The sequence below is a fragment of the Nerophis ophidion genome, linkage group LG13 (genome assembly GCF_033978795.1).
Source record: "Nerophis ophidion isolate RoL-2023_Sa linkage group LG13, RoL_Noph_v1.0, whole genome shotgun sequence".
Taxonomy (NCBI): Eukaryota; Metazoa; Chordata; class Actinopteri; order Syngnathiformes; family Syngnathidae; genus Nerophis; species Nerophis ophidion.
The window spans coordinates 52,558,665-52,578,531 of NC_084623.1; the positions used below are offsets into that span (position 1 = coordinate 52,558,665).

Here is a 19,867-nt window from a genome sequence, read left to right on the forward strand (position 1 = left end):
TAGTAGATTGCACAGTACAGTACATATTCCGTACAATTGACCACTAAATGGTAACACCCGAATAAGTTTTTCAACTTGTTTAAGTCGGGGTCCACGTTAATCAATTTATGGTAATATCTCTCGTGTGAATGGTTGCTATGTGCCTTGTGATTGAGCCCAGGGTGTAGACAATTGTAGCTCACTGATTGGATGAAATGAGGAATGAAACATTTTTTTTTAAACGTCCCGTACGTCTAGGCCTGCGTTAGATGGTAATAGTGTAAAACAGGGGTAGGGAACCTATGGCTCTAGAGCCAGATGTGGCTCTTTTGATGACTACATCTGGCTCTCGGATAAATCTGAGCTGACATTGCTTAACACGATAAGTAATGAATAATTCCACTTGTAATCACAGTGTTAAAAATAACATTCAAAATATAAAACATTCTCATTCATTTCAATGTTAAAGGAGTTGCGTTAATGGTAAGAAGTAATTTATTTATTATTGGTTAGTGTTGGGCTTGCCCTCCTGGGGGTTCTTCAGACCACCAAGCACCGACATGAGAGCCTGTTTCAGGGTTCAAATATTGTTTTTTTTTTTCAATTAGTCTCTCAGTTGCTTTCCACCAATTATCTTTTTCTCTTTCGTCCTCATTCGCCCTCTGGCTCCAGCCCCAACCCTGTCTCTCCTCCTGGCTGCTGCTTATAACAGAGTGACAGGTGATTAGATAACAAGGCCCAGGTGGGCCATCTACGCACCTGTCGCTGATTTCGAAGCCGGTCCTGGCAACATCCTGCTTTGCTGCAGGCCCGCAGGCCACGCCCCTCCACAGTTAGCTTCAGAATAACAATGTTATTACAAAGAATAAGAGACCTATTATACTCTGGAAATGTTGGTTCTGCTTAAAAATGCACATGTTTCGTTGTGTTCAGTGTTAAAAAAATATATATATATGGCTCTTAGGGAGATACATTTGAATATATTTGGCTTCTTGGCTCTCTCAGCCAAAAAGGTTCCCGACCCCTGGTGTATAATATATGGTAAATCTTTGATGAATCTTATCTTTCGTTGTGCACTTCAAAGTGTTAATACTGTAAGTATTGCATGTTACCAATTGTTGATTGTAACGTGCATCTTAGTTAATTTTTTTTCACAAATTTGGAGTGTTGCAATCACCATGTAAAATCGCTAATGCTAATCATTAGCATGTCAATAGCAAAGTCCATGTATAATAGCATCAAGCTACCACTTTTTTTGGGAAAATTTAGCCTTACTTTACTTGAAGATGCAAATTTTTTCAAGATAGCAGTTATTAAGTCGTTGGTACTGTACTTCTGAGTCACCACCGTGGGATCAACTCCAGCTCAATGGCGATAGGTGTGAACGCCCATGTGAATGCCTTGTGATTGAGCCCAGGGTGTATCCCATTGTAGCTCACTGATTGGATGAAATGACAAATGGCCAGCAACAGTTTTTTAAATTTATTTTTAGCTTACAATTACCTGTCATTTTGGTTCCACGAACATAGGTGTAACCTTGAAGACCGCTGAACTGTAATTTGATTGCCATGACCTCTGTGTAAAAGCACTCGGCAGCTACAAAGGGCACTACAATGTTGAAAGAAAATATACAGTTGGGCATAAAAAGTATTTAGTCAGCCAACGATTGTGCAAGTTCTCCCACTTAAAATAATGATAAAGGTCTGTAATTTTCATCATAGGTACACTTCAACTGTGAGAGACAGAATGTGAAAAAAAAATCCAGGAATTCACATTGTAGGAATTTTAAAGAATTTATTTGTAAATTATGGTGGAAAATCAATCATCACTTCCTGCGTTGCTCGGTTACCAGAGCGTGAGTGCCTTTGTTCATGCAACCAACCAATTTTTCAAATGTTTTTATCAATACTGATTACGTGTCCATCGCAATATATATTGACATAATTTTATCGCCCAGCCCTACGAGGGACACGGTATGACTTATTGGGTTTCCTAATGCATTGTTTGACCTATCACTACAGAAATATATTTATTATTTTACACATTTGAACCCCTTTATTGACTCTTTCAGTGCTAATTGTATGCATTTACCAGGTATGTGAAGTACAGTACACGGGCTATGTATTATGTGCATGATATCAAACTGAAACGCAACATAAGAGGGGTGAATTCATTGAAAAACCTTGATTGACTGCACTGTGTTTTTTAAACAATGGCTGTCGTTTCTTGCTCATGTGAATGACTCCTAATCAATGCGCACTTTTGTTGTGACTGTCAGTTATGTATCTTCTAAGAAGCTTCTTCAGAACATAGAACAAAGACGTTGTTACGTCTGGCAGGGTGCATGGGAATTAACACAAGTATTTGTCTGCCCCCCCCAGGCGATGTAAGAGGCACCAGAGGCCGCAACAACAGCAAAAACTATGACCTGAATCGCAACTTCCCAGACCAGTTTGCCACCGTCAAGGATCCAAGACAGCCAGAGACCGTCGCCGTAATGAACTGGCTGAAAAGCAACCCGTTTGTCCTGTCCGCTAATCTCCATGGAGGCACGGACTGTTTTTGAGGCTATTTTGACATATCTTGCTTTGTATATATCAGGGGTGTCCAAACTTTTTCACTGAGGGTCGCACACTGAAAAATCGAAGCATGCAAGGGCCATATTTTTCAAAATCAATACAATATATAGTTTTTTTTTTAACCTTTAGAGCGCCTCTCTAGTTTAGTCCCGGGGGACCAAAAGGGTCTCAGTCATTATTGTTATTATTATTATTATTATTATAGTTTTCAATTAAATGCTGGATCAGCTGCAGCTCTATATGTCGATATAATGTAAAAAAAAAAATGTTTTATGTCTTTTTTGTCAAAAGACAACCCTGTTTTTTTTATGGCAAAAACGCAAAATACACATTATTACACAACATTTTATATTTGATGTGAAATAATTCGAGCCTTAAATAGTTCAATAACACTTGATTTAGATTATTTTTTAAACATGGCAGTTTTTTTTTTTAATTCCACAAATAATCTTAGAGTTTAAAAAGTGCCCCACCCATAAAGGTGTTAAAATAAGTCATACGTTTTTACACTTAAAACTCTAAATCAAAAAATTATAGGTTTTTATAATTTTTAAAATATTTTTTTGTCCGTTTTTGCCCTATTTTGTCAGAGAAAAGTTATTTTTTATATGGCAAACACAAAATATGCAATATTTTCGCTCCAAAAATATTTCAAAGTAGATGTAACATAATTGCAGCCTTGAATAGGTCAATATTTCATATAAAAGTGTATTTTGATTTAATGTGAATTTCTTTAGCAATGACTTAAGAAAAAGACAAAAAACACCGGCCTGCATTGGAAATGTTGTGTTATTCGTCAACATTGCAACATGTTCAGAATCAGAATCAGAAAAGTTTTTATTGCCATTGTTTGAGAACGGGTTCACAAACTAGGAATTTTACTTGGCACAATCATGCAACACAAGACATATAACACAGAATAGAATAACATGAGCTGTAACTGAGCTATCAGATCCTGTTATTGTTCACGTGTCTGATGGCCGAGGGGAAAAAACTGTTTAGATGGCGGGAGGTGTGGGTCTGGATGGACCGTAGTCTCCTGCCTGAGGGAAGAGGGGAGAATATTTTGTGTCCAGGGTGAGAAGAGTCAGCTGTGATCCGACCCACACGCCTCCTCCGTTTTGGTTACATTTCACCTGTTTGCTCTTTTATTCCACTTTAAAAAAAAAAAATTATAATATTTGCTCTTTTATACCACTTTTTAAATTTTTTTTTTTAGAGTATTTTTTGAATGTGCCCTTGTCCGTTAAAAAAATTGCTTCGGTCCGCACCCTTTGGACGCCCCTGGTGTAGATGATACAAAGTCCCCTCCTTTAGGATTCAAAGTCTGCTTGCTTCTGACAGATTTGTGTGTTTTCTATGTGACCTTAGGTTCTTTGGTGGTCAACTATCCCTTCGATGACGACAGAGAAGGGAAAACAAAGTACAGCAAGTCTCCTGATGATAAGATTTTTCAGCAGTTGTCTCGTGCGTATGCGCAGGTAAATTACCTGGAGTGCTTTAGTTGGACTGACAAAACCCTACTGGCCCCTTGAAATATACGACGAGGCAAGAGTTTATTAGACTTGCACTGTTGACCCTTGTCTTTGTCTTGTCACGCGCTCGCAGGAGAACCCTCTGATGCACAGTGGACACCCTTGTGTGGAACTCTACCCCAGGGAATACTTTGCAGACGGCATCACCAATGGTGCCAACTGGTACAACGTCGCTGGTGGGTTGATTAAATGCAGTGAAGTGAAGTGAATTATATTTATATAGCGCTTTTCTCTAGTGACTCAAAGCGCTTTACATAGTGAAACCCAATATCTAAGTTACATTTAAACCAGTGTGGGTGGCACTGGGAGCAGGTGGGTAAAGTGTCTTGCCCAAGGACACAACGGCAGTGACTAGGATGGCGGAAGCGGGAATTGAACCTGCAACCCTCAAGTTGCTGGCACGGCCGCTCTATCAACCGAGCTAAACCGCACCGTGGTACCTCGGTTTTTTTCAGTAATCCCTTCGGAAACATCAATCAAAGCTATCTTTTTACCATAAGGAATATTGTAAATACAATCAATCCTTTCAAGACACTCAAAATGTTACCTTAAAAAAAACACTTTACAGAGAATAATGTAATTTAATTTATAGATTTACATGCAAATTTGAAATGTTTGGGCTCTCGATCCCGTCGAATGCTGTGCAGGAAAACAGACTGGCTTATTTCGTACAATGTTTGGTTTTAATTGAAACTATTTGAATGCTGTGGCAAACTTTTGGCAACATTTTTCACCAAAAACAGAACAGTATGAAAAGGGGGGCACTATTGTAAGTGAAGTAACTACAATAGTAATAATTGTGACAGTGAAAGAACTTATCAGTAATTCACCTTTTATTATGATGGCAATTCTCAATTTTTAAAATGTAAAATTTGTTGATTAATGGGCTTCACGATGGCAGAGGGGTTAGTGCGTCTGCCTCACAATACGAAGGTCCTGCAGTCCTGGGTTCAATTCCAGGCTGAGGATCTTTCTGTGTGGAGTTTGCATGTTCTCCCCGTGAATGTGTGGGTTCCCTCCGGGTACTCCGGCTTCCTCCCACTTCCAAAGACATGCACCTGGGGATAGGTTGATTGGCAACACTAAAATTGGCCCTAGTGTGTGAATGTGAGTGTGAATGTTGTCTGTCTATCTGTGTTGGCCCTGCGATGAGGTGGCGACTTGTCCAGGGTGTACCCCGCCTTCCTCCCGATTGTAGCTGAGATAGGCGCCAGCGCCCCCCGCGACCCCGAAAGGGAATAAGCGGTAGAAAATGGATGGATGGATGGATGTTGATTAATTATTCAATTAAATATATATATTTTTAAGCGATATAGAGGTGGCGACTTGTCCAAGGTGTATCCGCCTTCTGCCCGAATGCAGCTGAGATTGGCTCCAGGGCCCCCCACGACTCCAAAAAGGGACAAGCGGTAGAAAATGGATGGATGGTTAGATTACTTATCGATATCTTTTTTTAAAATGTTCTTAGCTTCAACTGTAGTTTGTAAGGGTGCTGAAAAAATTGATTCACATCCGAATTATGGCTTTTTTACAATTCTAAATCGGTTCAAAGTGTTCAAGAATACATTTTTAAAATATGTTTTTAGGCCATCTCCGTGCTAACTTGTAAATGTCATACGGCACCCAAAATAGGAGATTTTGTAACTTGTATTATCATAATTTATATACCAAATGTATTGCGTGAATTAGTTTGAATCGAGACTCGATTCCGCATTGAATCATCACCTCAAGAATCGGAATCGAATTGAAACCTGAGTGGTTGTAAGATTCAAGTCTTTTGTAGTGTGTGCACAGCTTTGTTTGTATCTGGCTTTGCAGCTGCTTCTTTAGCAGCAGGTGTCTTTGTAGGCTTTTAAAACACAGTTGTAGCAATGCTGACATTTATTGTCGCTAATAAGGTTGGATTTGTTGATGATTGTTGGGTATTTTCTTCTCGCGGAATGTTAGCTGAACATTTGCCGCAAAATAGCAAAGAAAACGTTTCACACGGTCTTCTCCATGTTTGTTTACATTTGCAGTGAGCTCAGGGGAAGTTTACATACCTACAGTGCAGTACGGGTTAGGGCTGGCTGATATCAGATGTTTTTATTTATTTTTTTATATTTAATCAGATGTAACCTTTCTCTGATTATAATCTCCCCACCTATCAAGGCAGGAAGGAAATGTCTACACAAGCATGGAAAACACTTAATGTAAACAAAATAATAAAATCACAATGAAAACATAACAATAAGCTCTTAAAATGAAGGTGCAAAAATAAGGAATATTTTAAAAAATGCTTAATAAAGTGTAAGAAATAATGCAAAGTGTGAAAATGTAAACAGAGAAACCTGAGAAAAGGAACTATTTTCTGCAGGTTTAGTGCCAAGAAGTTACAGCTGTGCTCTAAAGCTGTGGTCCCCAACCACTGGGCCGCGGCCCGGTACCAGGCCGCAGAAGAATTTTTTATAAAAAAAAAAAAAAAATATATATATATATATATATATATATATATATATATATTTTTTAAATTAAATCATGTAGCTGAGATATGAAAATGGATGGATGGATGGATGGATGGATAAATTAAATCAACATAAAAAACACAATATACACTTACAATTAGTGTACCAACCACAAAAACCTCCCTTTTTCATGACAAGAACGTCCCTTTTTCATGACAAAGAAGAAAAAAAAAAAAAAAAAAAAAGGGCATGCTGCCCTCCCCTGGGCCACGGGACAAATTATTAAGCGTTGACCGGTCCGCGGATACAAAAAGGTTGGGGACCACTGCTCTAAAGGGTGAGCGTGCCTAAGTAGCGTGGTATCAGCGGTCTTGGTGAGAAAGAAAGACTTGCATCATTGGTCTGACTAAGGTTCTGTTTTTAAAAATCTAAAAAAGTTGCCATACCGTCCAGGTGACAATTTCTTCATTTTGACTTTCTCTTCTCACTCCATGCAAAGAAAGAATCAACCGCCAGACAACCAATTTTGATAGTTAATACTGTTACCTGATTGGCTGTTAGCGTTTCACGCCCACTCATCGGCGATCACTTCCTGCGTTGCTCGGTTACCAGAGAGCAAGTTTCTTTGTTCATGCAACCAACCTTGCTTTGCAACTTCCGGTTTCCTTCGACAAAAAAGTAAATTATCGAACAATCTATTGAACAAATTTTTAATTGATGTCCATTAGGTGTATTTGATTTGATATATTTTTATTTTAAATATGCAAAAAAAACCATAAACAAGAGCAAACCTGATCCAATACAGTGCTATGGCCTTAACAGTCATTATGACAAAATAAAAACAATGGAGAATAAAAAAACGAAAAAAAATCAACAAAATAAATATGTTCACTTTCTTTTTTGTTTTTTCTTTTTCCTTTTTTATTTGAAAAGGAGTGAGAAGAAGTTTACACTTATTTAATCCCACCCCTTTTCTTTAAATCATAAATTACTCTGAGCTAGAACTACCTGTTCACTCTATGTACAAACTTAAATGAACTAGTACAGGGGTGCCCAAACTTTTTCTGCAGGCGAGCTACTTTTCAATTGACCAACTCGAGGGGATCTACCTCATTTATATATATCATTTATATTTATTTATTTATGAAAGAGACATTTTTGTAAACAAGTTACATGTGTTTAATGATAATACAAGCATGTGTAACACATATAGATGTCTTTCTTTCACAAAGACAAGAATATAAGTTGGTGTATTACCTGATTCTGATGACTTGCATTGATTGGAATCAGACAGTAATGATAATAACGCCCACATTTTCAAATGGAGGAGAAAAAAAAGTTGTCCTTTCTGTACAATACCACATGAAAGTGGTTGGTTTTTGGCATCTAATTCATCCAGCTTCCATACACTTTACAAGAAAAACATTGGCGGCAAATTCCGTAGCTTGCTTGATTGACATTCACGGCACCCGAGGGTCTTGTGAGATGACGCTGGCTGCTGCCAGTTCATTATTATGAAAAAATGACAGAGAGGAAGGCGAGAACCACTTTTTATTTCAACAGACTTTCGCGCCGTCCCTTCCGTCAAAACTCTAAAGGCCGACTGCACATTTCCTATCTTCACAATAAAAGCCCTGCTTCATGCTGCCTGCGCTAACAAAATAAGAGTCTCGGAAAGCTGGCGTGCACAAGTGATGTGCACGCCAGCTTTCTGAGGGATCGCTTGTGCAAGCCAGTTTTCCGAGGCTCTGTATTTAGTTAGCGCAGGCAGCATGAAGCAGGGCTTTTATTGTGAAGATAGGAAATGTGCAGTCGGCCTTTAGAGTTTTGACGGAAGGTACGGCGCGAGAGTCTGTTGAAATAAAAAGTGTTTCTCGCCTTCCTCTCGGTCATATTTTCATAATAATGATCTTGCAGCAGCCAGCGTCATCTCACAAGACCCTCCGGTACCGTGAATGTCATTTAAGTGACGTCTTGGTGAAGATTGATGATCACTAATTTTTAGGTCTATTTTTTTTTAAAAGCCTGGCTGGAGATCGACTGACACACCCCCCGCGGTCGACTGGTAGCTCGCGATCGACGTAATGGGCACCCCTGAACTAGTATATACATAAATTATAAATGTATACATACATATGCACACTACATACATACTCAGCCACACCATTACCACTAGTGAGCATGGAAATGTTAATCTTCCACAGCAGCAGCATCACTGCCTCAATGGGCAACCCCACATTGTTCTGTAACACAAACAACTCAATATCAAAGCCCTTCTTCATCTCTGTACCTCTGGAATACCATGTTCCTATACTTCTTTTTAAACTGGTTTATGTTTGGATATTGCTTTAACTCCACATTCAAACCATTCCATAGTTTCACTCCACAAATCGAAATACAAAAACTTTTAATGGTCGTGCTATAATAAAAAAAATAATATATCATTTTCTCGCCCAGCCCTAGTATGGATAATCTCTCATGGAAGTGTTCTGTTTTTTTAATGTTATTGACATGTCGGTTTGACGTCAATTCTTTCGTGCTCCCTGGTTAAAATATTCCTATAAACGCCTCTGCTTTCCTCAGAAATTAAACACTGAAAATACATATTTCCTGTTCAAATATGTGACGAACATATTCAAATCCGATGTTTTCCCAGGTGGCATGCAGGACTGGAACTACGTCAACACCAACTGTTTTGAGGTGACAATAGAGTTGGGTTGCGTGAAGTACCCCCGGGCCAAGGATCTGCCAAACTACTGGGAGCAAAATCGACAATCTTTGCTTCAGTATATCCACCAGGTAGCAAACGCTAATGTGTTTTTTGTTCCCTTTATCAGAGTTTGATTGTGTGTGTGTGGCTTCAGGTTCACAGCGGGATTAAAGGCACCGTCTCGGATATAAGAGACAATTTGGGGATCCCCAATGCCACCATTCACGTGGAGGGCATCGACCACAACGTCAGCACAGCTCTGACTGGGGATTACTGGAGACTGCTGGTCCCTGGGACCTATTCTGTCACCGCCTCTGCCCATGGGTAAGAACTGCATGCCAAGGCGAGTTATTAAGGCTGCAAGCCCCACCATCAACAAATCTAGGAAGATTGGAGGATGTGGAAGTTTTAATTTCCCATTATAAGGCGGTGATATATGTCGATATCGATGTCGAGTCATGATCAGTTCTCGATATTAAAGCCTGGTATCCGTTGAAAGGGAAAACGGATTAATTAAAGTCAAGTAAACACGGCTTGATAGTTGATGGCGAGGAGCAATTTTTTTCACTTAATAGTTACGAATAAGTTTTGACCCGTCTAGAATTTCACGACGTTGTCGTCATCATTTGAAGCGATTCTTACCGAGATCCCAACTTGTGTCGCCGAGTCACAAATGTTCAAAGTTTTGTGGCGAGCCATCAGACCAAAGTTTGGCGCCATGCTACACCCACATCTTAGGGCGGAGGGAAAATTCTGTCGCAGTTTATCATTTCGCTTGTCGAGTATCTTGTCATTTTACCGATATTGCAGCCTTGAGGCCTTGTGGTCACAATAACCAATACAACTTTTTCACTTTCGATATTGGAGCCTTTAGACCTAGTTGACACGATACAACATTTTCACTTCTGATACGATTTCCGATATTGGAGCCTTCAGACCTAGTTGTCACGATAGCCAATACAATTTTTTCACTTCCGATACGATACCGATATTGGAGCTTTGAGACTTAGTGGTCACAATAACTGATAAAACTTTTTTCACTTCTGATTCAATAACAATGTTGCAGCCTTGAGGCCTAGTGATCCCAATAACCGATAAAAGTTTTTCACTTTCGATATCATTTTTGATATTGGAGCCTGGAGACCTTTTTGTCATGATAGCCGATACAACTTTTTCAGTTCCTATACGATACCGATATTGGAGCCTTGAGACTTAGTGGTCACGATAACCAATTAAATGTTTTGACTTCCGATATGATACCGATATTGGAGCCTTGAGACTTAGTGGTCATGATAACAGATATCGCTTTTTCACTTCCGATACGATATCGATTTTGCAGCCCTGAGATTTAATGGTCTTAATAACCGATACAGCATTTTAACTTCCGATACGATTTCCGATATTGAAGCCTTGAGACCTAGTTGTCACGATAACCAATACAATTTTTTCACTTATGATACAATACCGATATTGGTCACAATAACCAATACAACTTTTTCACTTCCGATATTGGAGCCTTTAGACCTAGTTGACACGATACAACATTTTCACTTCTGATACGATTTCCGATATTGGAGCATTCAGACCTAGTTGTCACGATAGCCAATACAATTTTTTCACTTCCGATACGATACCGATATTGGAGCCTTGAGACTTAGTGGTCACAATAACTGATAAAACTTTTTTCACTTCCGATATTGGAGCCTTTAGACCTAGTTGACACGATACAATATTTTCACTTCTGATACGATTTCCGATATTGGAGCATTCAGACCTAGTCGTCACGATAGCCAATACAATTTTTTCACTTCCGATACGATACCGATATTGGAAACTTGAGACTTAGTGGTCACAATAACTGAAAAAACTTTTTTCACTTCCGATACGATATAGATATTGCAGCCTTGAGGTCTAGTGAACACAATAATAATGCAACTTTTTCACTTCCGATTCGATAACAATATTGCAGCCTTGAGGCCTAGTGATCCCAATAACCGATAAAAGTTTTTCACTTTCGGTATCATTTTTGATATTGGAGCCTGGAGACCTAGTTGTCATGATAGCCGATACAACTTTTTCACTTCCTATACGATACCGATATTGGAGCCTTGAGACTTAGTGGTCACGATAACCAATTAAATTTTTTGACTTCCGATATGATACCGATATTGGAGCCTTGAGATCTAGTTGTCGCGATAGCCGATACAACTTTTTCACTTCCAATACGATACCGATATTGGAGCCTTGAGACTTAGTGGTCACGATAACAGATATCGCTTTTTCACTTCCGATATGATATCGATTTTGCAGCCCTGAGATTTAATGGTCTCAATAACCGATACAACTTTTTCACTTACCGATACGATACCGATATTGGAGCCTTGAGACTCAGTGTTCACAATAACCAATGGAACTTTTTCACTTCCGATATGATACCGATATTGGAACCTTGAGACCTAGTGGTCACAATTACCGATACAACTTTTTTCACTACCGATACCATACCGATATTGCAGCCTTGAGGCCTACGGGTCACAATAACTGATACAACTTATTCACTTCTGATACGATTTCTGATATTGGATCCTTGAGACCGAGTTGTCACGATATCCGATACAACTTTTCCCCCTCCAATACGATACCGATATTGGAGCTTTGAGATCTAGTTGTCACGATAGCCGATAGAACTTTTTCACTTCCAATACGATACCGATATTGGAGCCTTGAGACTTAGTGGTCATGATAACAGATAGAACTTTTTCACTTCTGATATGATATTGATATTGCAGCTTTGAAATGTAATGGTCACAATAACCGATACAGCTTTTTCACTTACCGATACGATACCCATATTGTAGCCTTGAGACTTTGTGGTCACAAAAACCGATACAACTTTTTTCACTATCGATACGATACCGATATTGCAGCCTAGGGGTCACAATAACTGATGCAACTTATTCACTACTGATACGATTTCTGATATTGGATCCTTGAGACCGAGTTGTCACGATATCCAATACAACTTTTTCCCCTCCAATACGATACCGATATTGGAGCTTTGAGATCTAGTTGTCACGATAGCCGATACAACTTTTTCACTTCCAATACGATACCGATATTGGAGCTTTGAGACTTGGTGGTTGCGATAACAGATAGAACTTTTTCACTTCCGATACGATATTGAAGCTTTGAAATGTAATGGTCACAATAACCGATACAGCTTTTTCACTTACCGATACGATACCGATATTGCAGCCTCGAGACTCAGTGCTCACAATAATCAAGACAACTTTTTCACTACCGATACGATATCCATATTGCAGCCTTGAGACTTTGTGGTCACAAAAACCGATTCAACTTTTTTCACTATCAATACGATACCGATATTGCAGCCTAGGGGTCACAATAACTGATACAATTTATTCACTTCTGATATGATTTCTGATATTGGATCCTTGAGACCGAGTTGTCACGATATCCGATACAACTTTTTCCCCTCCAATACGATACCGATATTGGAGCTTTGAGATCTAGTTGTCACGATAGCCGATACAACTTTTTCACTTCCGATACGATACCGATATTGGAGCCTTGAGACTTAGTGGTCATGATAACAGATAGAACTTTTTCACTTCTGATATGATATTGATATTGCAGCTTTGAAATGTAATGGTCACAATAACCGATACAGCTTTTTCACTTACCGATACGATACCCATATTGTAGCCTTGAGACTTTGTGGTCACAAAAACCGATACAACTTTTTTCACTATCGATACGATACCGATATTGCAGCCTAGGGGTCACAATAACTGATGCAACTTATTCACTACTGATACGATTTCTGATATTGGATCCTTGAGACCGAGTTGTCACGATATCCAATACAACTTTTTCCCCTCCAATACGATACCGATATTGGAGCTTTGAGATCTAGTTGTCACGATAGCCGATACAACTTTTTCACTTCCAATACGATACCGATATTGGAGCCTTGAGACTTAGTGGTCACGATAACAGATAGAACTTTTTCACTTCCGATACGATATTGATATTGCAGCTTTAAAATGTAATGGTCACAATAACCGATACGATACTGATATTGCAGCCTTGAGACTCAGTGCTCACAATAATCAAGAAAACTTTTTCACTCCCGATACGATACCCATATTGCAGCCTTGAGACTTTGTTGTCACAAAAACCGATACAACTTTTTTCACTATCAATACGATACCGATATTGCAGCCTTGAGGCATAGTGGTCACAATAACCGATACAACTTATTCACTTCTGATACGATTCCCAATATTGGAGCCTTGAGACCTAGTTGTCACGATAGCCAATACAACTTTTTCACTTCCAGTACGATACCGAGTGGTAGAATAATGATAAACGAAGCAGTTCCAATAGGGCATTTGCATCTTTTGCTGCTTGGGCCCTAATTATAGCACCACATTAACGACAATCCTGCTTTTATAGATATCATCCTGTGAGGACATACGCTACCGTGGCCCAGAAGGGAGCAGAGCTGGTGGACTTCAGACTGACACGGGTTCACTCGGACCTGAATGGCCTGTCGCCCTCGGGACCCAAGCCCACCCAAAACCCATCTGAGGAAGAGTTTAAGAGTTTGATCAAGGACCTTTCTCTCGGCCAGGGTCTAGAACAGTTGGTCCGGAGCACAGACACGGAGAACAGCTTCAGATTCCGAGGTTACAAGGAGCGGTCTGCATTCCTCCGAGGCCTAACGCTCAACTTTCCCAAAATTACACTCTTACACAGGTAGGGCGTGGAAGACCACTTATGCTACTTGGGTCTAATGCCTTCTTTTTCACCTAGTTTGGGCCAAAGTGTCGAGTTTAGAACCATTTCGGCGCTGGAAATCTCCAACAACCCAGGAGAGGTTGAGCCCTCTAAGCCCAAAGTCCGCTTTGTGGCAGGGATCCATGGTAACGCCCCTGTAGGCACTGAGCTGCTGCTGGAGTTTGCTGCCTTCTTATGTATCAACTATGGCAAGAACGCAGCCATTACAAGGGTAAGTTTTATCCAGGCCCCATACCACTTTTTCATTTACCGATACTGATATTGGGTTCTTGCCATTACAAGGGTAGGTTTTATCCAGGCCCCATACTACTTTTTCACTTACCGATACTGATATTGCGTTCTTGCCATTACAGGGTAAGTTTTATCAGTCCTGCACCAGCGTTGTCCCGATACAACTTTTTCTATTTACCGATACGATACCGATATTGCAGCCTCGAGACTTAGTGGTCACAATAACCGATACAACTTTTTCACTTCTGATGTCATACCGATATTGGAGCATTGAGACTTGCTGGTCACAATAACCGATACAACTTTTTTCACTTCTGATACGATATTGATATTAGCATTCTTAAGGCTCAGTGGTCACAATAACCGATTAAAAATTTTCATTGCCGATGTGATACTGATATTGGAGCATTGAGATTTACTGGTCACAATAACCGATACAACTTTTTTCACTTTTGATACGATACCGATATTAGCCCTGTTGAGGCTCAGTGGTCACCATAACCGATGCAAAATTTTCACTTCCGATGTGATACCGATATTGGAGCATTGAGACTTACTGGTTACAATAACCGATACCACTTTTTCACTTACTGATACTGATATTGGGTTCTTGCCATTACAAGGGTAAGATTTATTAGTCCTGCACCAGCGATGTCCCGATACAACTTTTTGGGACGGCGTGGCGCAGTGGGAGAGTGGCCGTGCGCAACCCGAGTGTCCCTGGTTCAATTCCCACGTAGTACCAACCTCGTCACGTCCGTTGTGTCCTGAGCAAGACACTTCACCCTTGCTCCTGATGGGTGCTGGTTGGCGCCTTGCATGGCAGCTCCCTCCATCAGTGTGTGAATGTGTGTGTGAATGGGTAAATGTGGAAGTAGTGTCAAAGCGCTTTGAGTACCTTGAAGGTAGAAAAGCGCTATACAAGTACAACCCATTTATCATTTATGTATTTAATTTACAGGTACGATACCGATATTTCAGCCTTGAGACTCAGTGGTCACAATAACCGATACAACTTTTTCCACTTCTGATGTCATACCGATATTGGAGCATTGAGACTTACTGGTCACAATAACCGATTCCACTTTTTCACTTACCGATACTGATATTAGTTCTTGCCATTACAAGGGTAAGTTTTATCAGTCCTGCACCAGCGTTGTCCCGATACAACTTTTTCATTTACCGATACGATACCGATATTGCAGTCTCGAGACTTAGTGGTCACAATAACCGATACAACTTTTTCACTTCTGATGTCATACCGATATTGGAGCATTGAGACTTACTGGTCACAATAACCGATACAACTTTTTTCACTTCTGATACGATACCGATATTAGCCCTGTTGAGGCTCAGTGGTCACAATAACCGATGCAAAATTTTCACTGCCGATGCGATACCGATATTGGAGCATTGAGACTTACTGGTCACAATAACCGATACAACTTTTTCACTTACTGATACTGATATTGGGTTCTTGTCATTACAAGGGTAAGTTTTATCAGTCCTGCACCAGCGTTGTCCCGATATGATACTGATATTTCAGCCTTGAGGCTCAGTGGTCACAATAACCGATGCAACATTTTCACTTCCGATGTGATACCGATATTGGAGCATTGAGACTTACTGGTCACAATAACTGTTACAAATTTTTCCCTTAGGATGATGCGATATTGCAGCTTTGAGACCTAGTAGTTACAATAACCGTGCGGAGGGGGCGTGACATGCGGGTCTGCCGCAGAATGGGGTGTGCAAGGACTGGCCTCAAAGACAGCGACAGGTGAGTGGATGGCCCAGGTGGGCCTGGTAATATAATCACCTGTCGCCTTTAAATGCAGCAGCCGGACGAGACACAGGGTTGGAGTTAGAGGTGCTGATGAGCGGACGCAGGAGGAAAAGACATTGTGCTGTAAAGCAGAAGCCTATTGATTTTTCCTCCTGCGTCCGCTCATCAGCACCTTCAACTCCAACCCTGTGTCTCGTACCGGCTGCTGCTAATAAAGGCGACAGGTGACTAGATAACACGGGCCACCTGGGCCATCCAATTACCTGTCGCTGTCTTCGAGGCCGGTCCTTGCACACCCAGTCCCGCGGCAGGCCCGCAGGCCACGCCCCCCTCCACAAACTTTTCACTTTCGATACGATACAGATATCGCAGCCATGACACTAAGTGGTCACAATAACTGACACAACTTTTTCACTTTCTATACGATACTGATATTGCTGCCTCGAGACCTAATTGTCACAATAACCAATACAACTAATTTGTAAATTTAAAAACATTCTTGATTAAAATGTCCTTTTTTTGTCTTAATGGCAGGCCTGAGAGTGCCCTTGGTTTACATCGTCTCTCCATTTCCCTCCCTCAGCTCATCAATGAGACGAGGATCGTGATTGTGCCGTCAATCAACCCTGATGGAAGAGAACAAGCGGCCGAGACGCAGTGCACTTCCACACAGGGTTTCAGCAATGCCCACGGCAAGGATCTGGACACAGACTTCTTTGGTCAGTTGTAGAGTTGTGTTTAAATGTAACATATCTGACAGACTGATGCACTGTATTCCATTTTATGTAATCCCTGTATTCTTAGGCAACGCATCACAGCGTGTGGTGGAGCCACAGCCGGAGACCAAGGCGATGATGGATATGATATTAGATAAAGGCTACACTCTGTCTGTGGCCCTCGATGGAGGCTCCCTTGTGGCTACTTATCCATACGATAAGCCTGTCCAATCAGGTACAGTAACTCTATCCTATATCCTGTGTATTTGCTGACCTGTGGAATTTTTTCCACCTTTAAGCAGATCAGAACGCCTTAGATTTGGTCTTTAGCTCTGCTTGAAGAGATACACACAATGATCTCACCCTGTTTTACATACTGTATTTTCCGGAGTGCACAAGTCACACCCACTAGATTTTAAAAAGAAAAACACATTTTTTTTATATATTGGCCGCACCGGACTATAAGCCACCGATATATACGTTGTGAAATGAGTTATTTATAAGGATGTCCGATAATATCGGACTGCCGATACAACTTTTTCATTTACAGATACGATACCGATATTTCAGCCTTGAGACTCAGTGGTCACAATAACCGATACAACTTTTTCCACTTCTGATACAATACCGATATTAGCCCTGTTGAGGCTCAGTGGTCACAATAACCGATGCAACATTTTCACTTCCGATGTGAAACCGATATTGGAGCATTGAGACTTACTGGTCACAATAACCGATACCACTTTTTCACTTACTGATACTGATATTGGGTTCTTGCCATTACAAGGGTAAGTTTTGTCAGTCCTGCACCAGCTTTGTCCCGATACAACTTTTTCATTTACCGATACGATACTGATACTGCAGCCTTGAGACTTGCTGGTCACAATAAGCGATACAACTTTTTTCACTTCTGATACAATATCGATATTAGCACTCTTAAGGCTCAGTGGTCACAATAACCGATGCAAAATTTTCACTTCCGATGTGATACCGATATTGGAGCATTGAGACTTACTGGTCACAATAACCGATACAACTTTTTTCACTTCTAATACGATACCGATATTAGTCCTGTTGAGGCTCAGTGGTCACAATAACCGATGCAAAATTTTCACTTCCGATGTGATACCGATATTGGAGCATTGAGACTTACTGGTCACAATAACCGATACCGCTTTTTCACTTCCTGATACTGATATTGGGTTCTTGCCATTACAAGGGTAAGTTTTATCAGTCCTGCACCAGCGTTGTCCCGTTACAACTTTTTCATTTACCGATACGATACCAATATTTCAGCCTTGAGACTCAGTGGTCACAATAACCGACACAACTTTTTTACTGCCGATATTATCGGCCGATAAATGCTTTAAAACAGGGGTCGGGAACCTTTTTGGCTGAGAGAGCCAAGAAGCCAAATATTTTAAAATGTATTCCCGTAAGAGCCATAGGATATTTTTTTTTAACACTGAACACAACTAAACGCGTGCATTTTTAAGTAAGACCAACATTTCTAGAGTATAATAGGTCTCTTATTCTTTGTAATAACATTGTTATTCGGAAGCTAACTGTGGAGGGGGCGTAGCCTGCGGGCCTGCAGCGAAGCGGGGTGTACCAGGACCGGCCTCGAAATCAGCGACTGGTGTGTAGATGGCCCGCCTGGACCTTGTTTTCTAATCACCTGTCGCTATGTCATAAGCAGCAGCCAGGAGGATAGACGGGGCTGGAGCCAGAGTGCGAGCGAGAACGAAAGAGAAAAAGACAATTGCTGGAAAAAGACATTTGCTGGAAAGCAACTGAGAGACTTATTGAAAAATAAAACAATATTGTAACTCTGAAACAGGCTCTCATGTCGGTGCTTGGTGGTCTGAAGAACCCCCAGGAGAGCAAGCCCCTAATTAACCAATAATAAATAAATAACTTCTTACCATTAACGCAACTTTTTGAACTGGTGCGGTAGAAAAACACTGTGAACTCACACCAAACAAGAATGACAAACACATTTCGGGAGAACATCCGCACCGTAACACAACATAAACACAACAGAACAAATACCCAGAACCTTTTGCAGCACTAACTCTTCCGGGACGCTACAATATACACCCCCTGCTGCCCCAACCCCGCAACCTTGTCATGCTCTCTCACGGAGAGCATGTCCCAAATTCCATGCTGCTGTTTTGAGGCATGTTAAAAAAAGTAATGCACTTTGTGACTTCAATAAAAATATGACAGTGCTATGTTGGCTTTTTTTTTTCCCCATAACTTGAGTTGATTTATTTTTGAAAACCTTGTTACATTGTTTAATGCATCCAGCGGGGCATCTTAACAAAATTAGGCATAATAATGTGTTAATTCCACGACTGTGTATATTGGTATCGGTTGATATCGGAATCGGTAATTAAGAGTTGGACAATATCGGAAATCGGCAAAAAAAGCCATTATCGGACATCTCTAGTTATTTACACAGAAGGATATAAATGTTTATTTACATACCATAATTGTATCCAAACGGTGACTGTAACAATGCAGAAAAACGACCGATCAAACAAAACAGAAGTCATAGTCTTTGACACACTAACTGTTGAAGCTTGCTATCCAAAAAAAAAAAAATAGGCAATAACTCCACCCTGATGTTTTGTTAAATTTACTGAGGAATTTGTAAAACTGACACAATACAAAAAGAATGCCATTGTAAGTTAATAATACTCACACAGACACTTGTAAACATGTTAGCATTTTAGCTAGTGCTAATGAAAACACTCGTACAGACATCACACACGGGACATTTACGAAGTAAGAATTGTTTTAGTTATATTGTAAAACTTACAAACGTTGCTTGGAATGATGAATGAAATAATCTATAGGAGTAGAAACGTTATGGGCGATTAGAAGACAGAACGGCACTTCTACTTCCTGTTTAAAGCTTTAAACAGCAGACACCACTTGCAGGCATTTACCCAGTGAGCAAACTCGTCCAAAAGATGGCGCCGCAGCACAAACAATAACACACTTTTTCAGTGACTTTGCATGTGTTTAATGAAAAATTTTAAAGAAAAATCCATAAAT

At 40.3% G+C, this 19,867-nt stretch overlaps 1 protein-coding gene across 1 annotated transcript in view; it reads left to right on the top strand.

The window, feature by feature from the left end:
* cpda (carboxypeptidase D, a) overlaps positions 1 to 19,867 on the top strand; it is an 84,579-nt gene that overhangs the window by 24,840 nt on the left and 39,872 nt on the right. Inside the window, exons 7-15 of the mRNA XM_061919199.1 lie at positions 2,361 to 2,528; positions 3,930 to 4,039; positions 4,167 to 4,269; positions 9,194 to 9,336; positions 9,402 to 9,571; positions 13,727 to 14,029; positions 14,087 to 14,282; positions 16,672 to 16,807; positions 16,893 to 17,039. Of these exons, the coding sequence (XP_061775183.1) occupies positions 2,361 to 2,528; positions 3,930 to 4,039; positions 4,167 to 4,269; positions 9,194 to 9,336; positions 9,402 to 9,571; positions 13,727 to 14,029; positions 14,087 to 14,282; positions 16,672 to 16,807; positions 16,893 to 17,039 (1,476 nt within the window). The remainder of the gene's footprint in view (positions 1 to 2,360; positions 2,529 to 3,929; positions 4,040 to 4,166; positions 4,270 to 9,193; positions 9,337 to 9,401; positions 9,572 to 13,726; positions 14,030 to 14,086; positions 14,283 to 16,671; positions 16,808 to 16,892; positions 17,040 to 19,867) is intronic.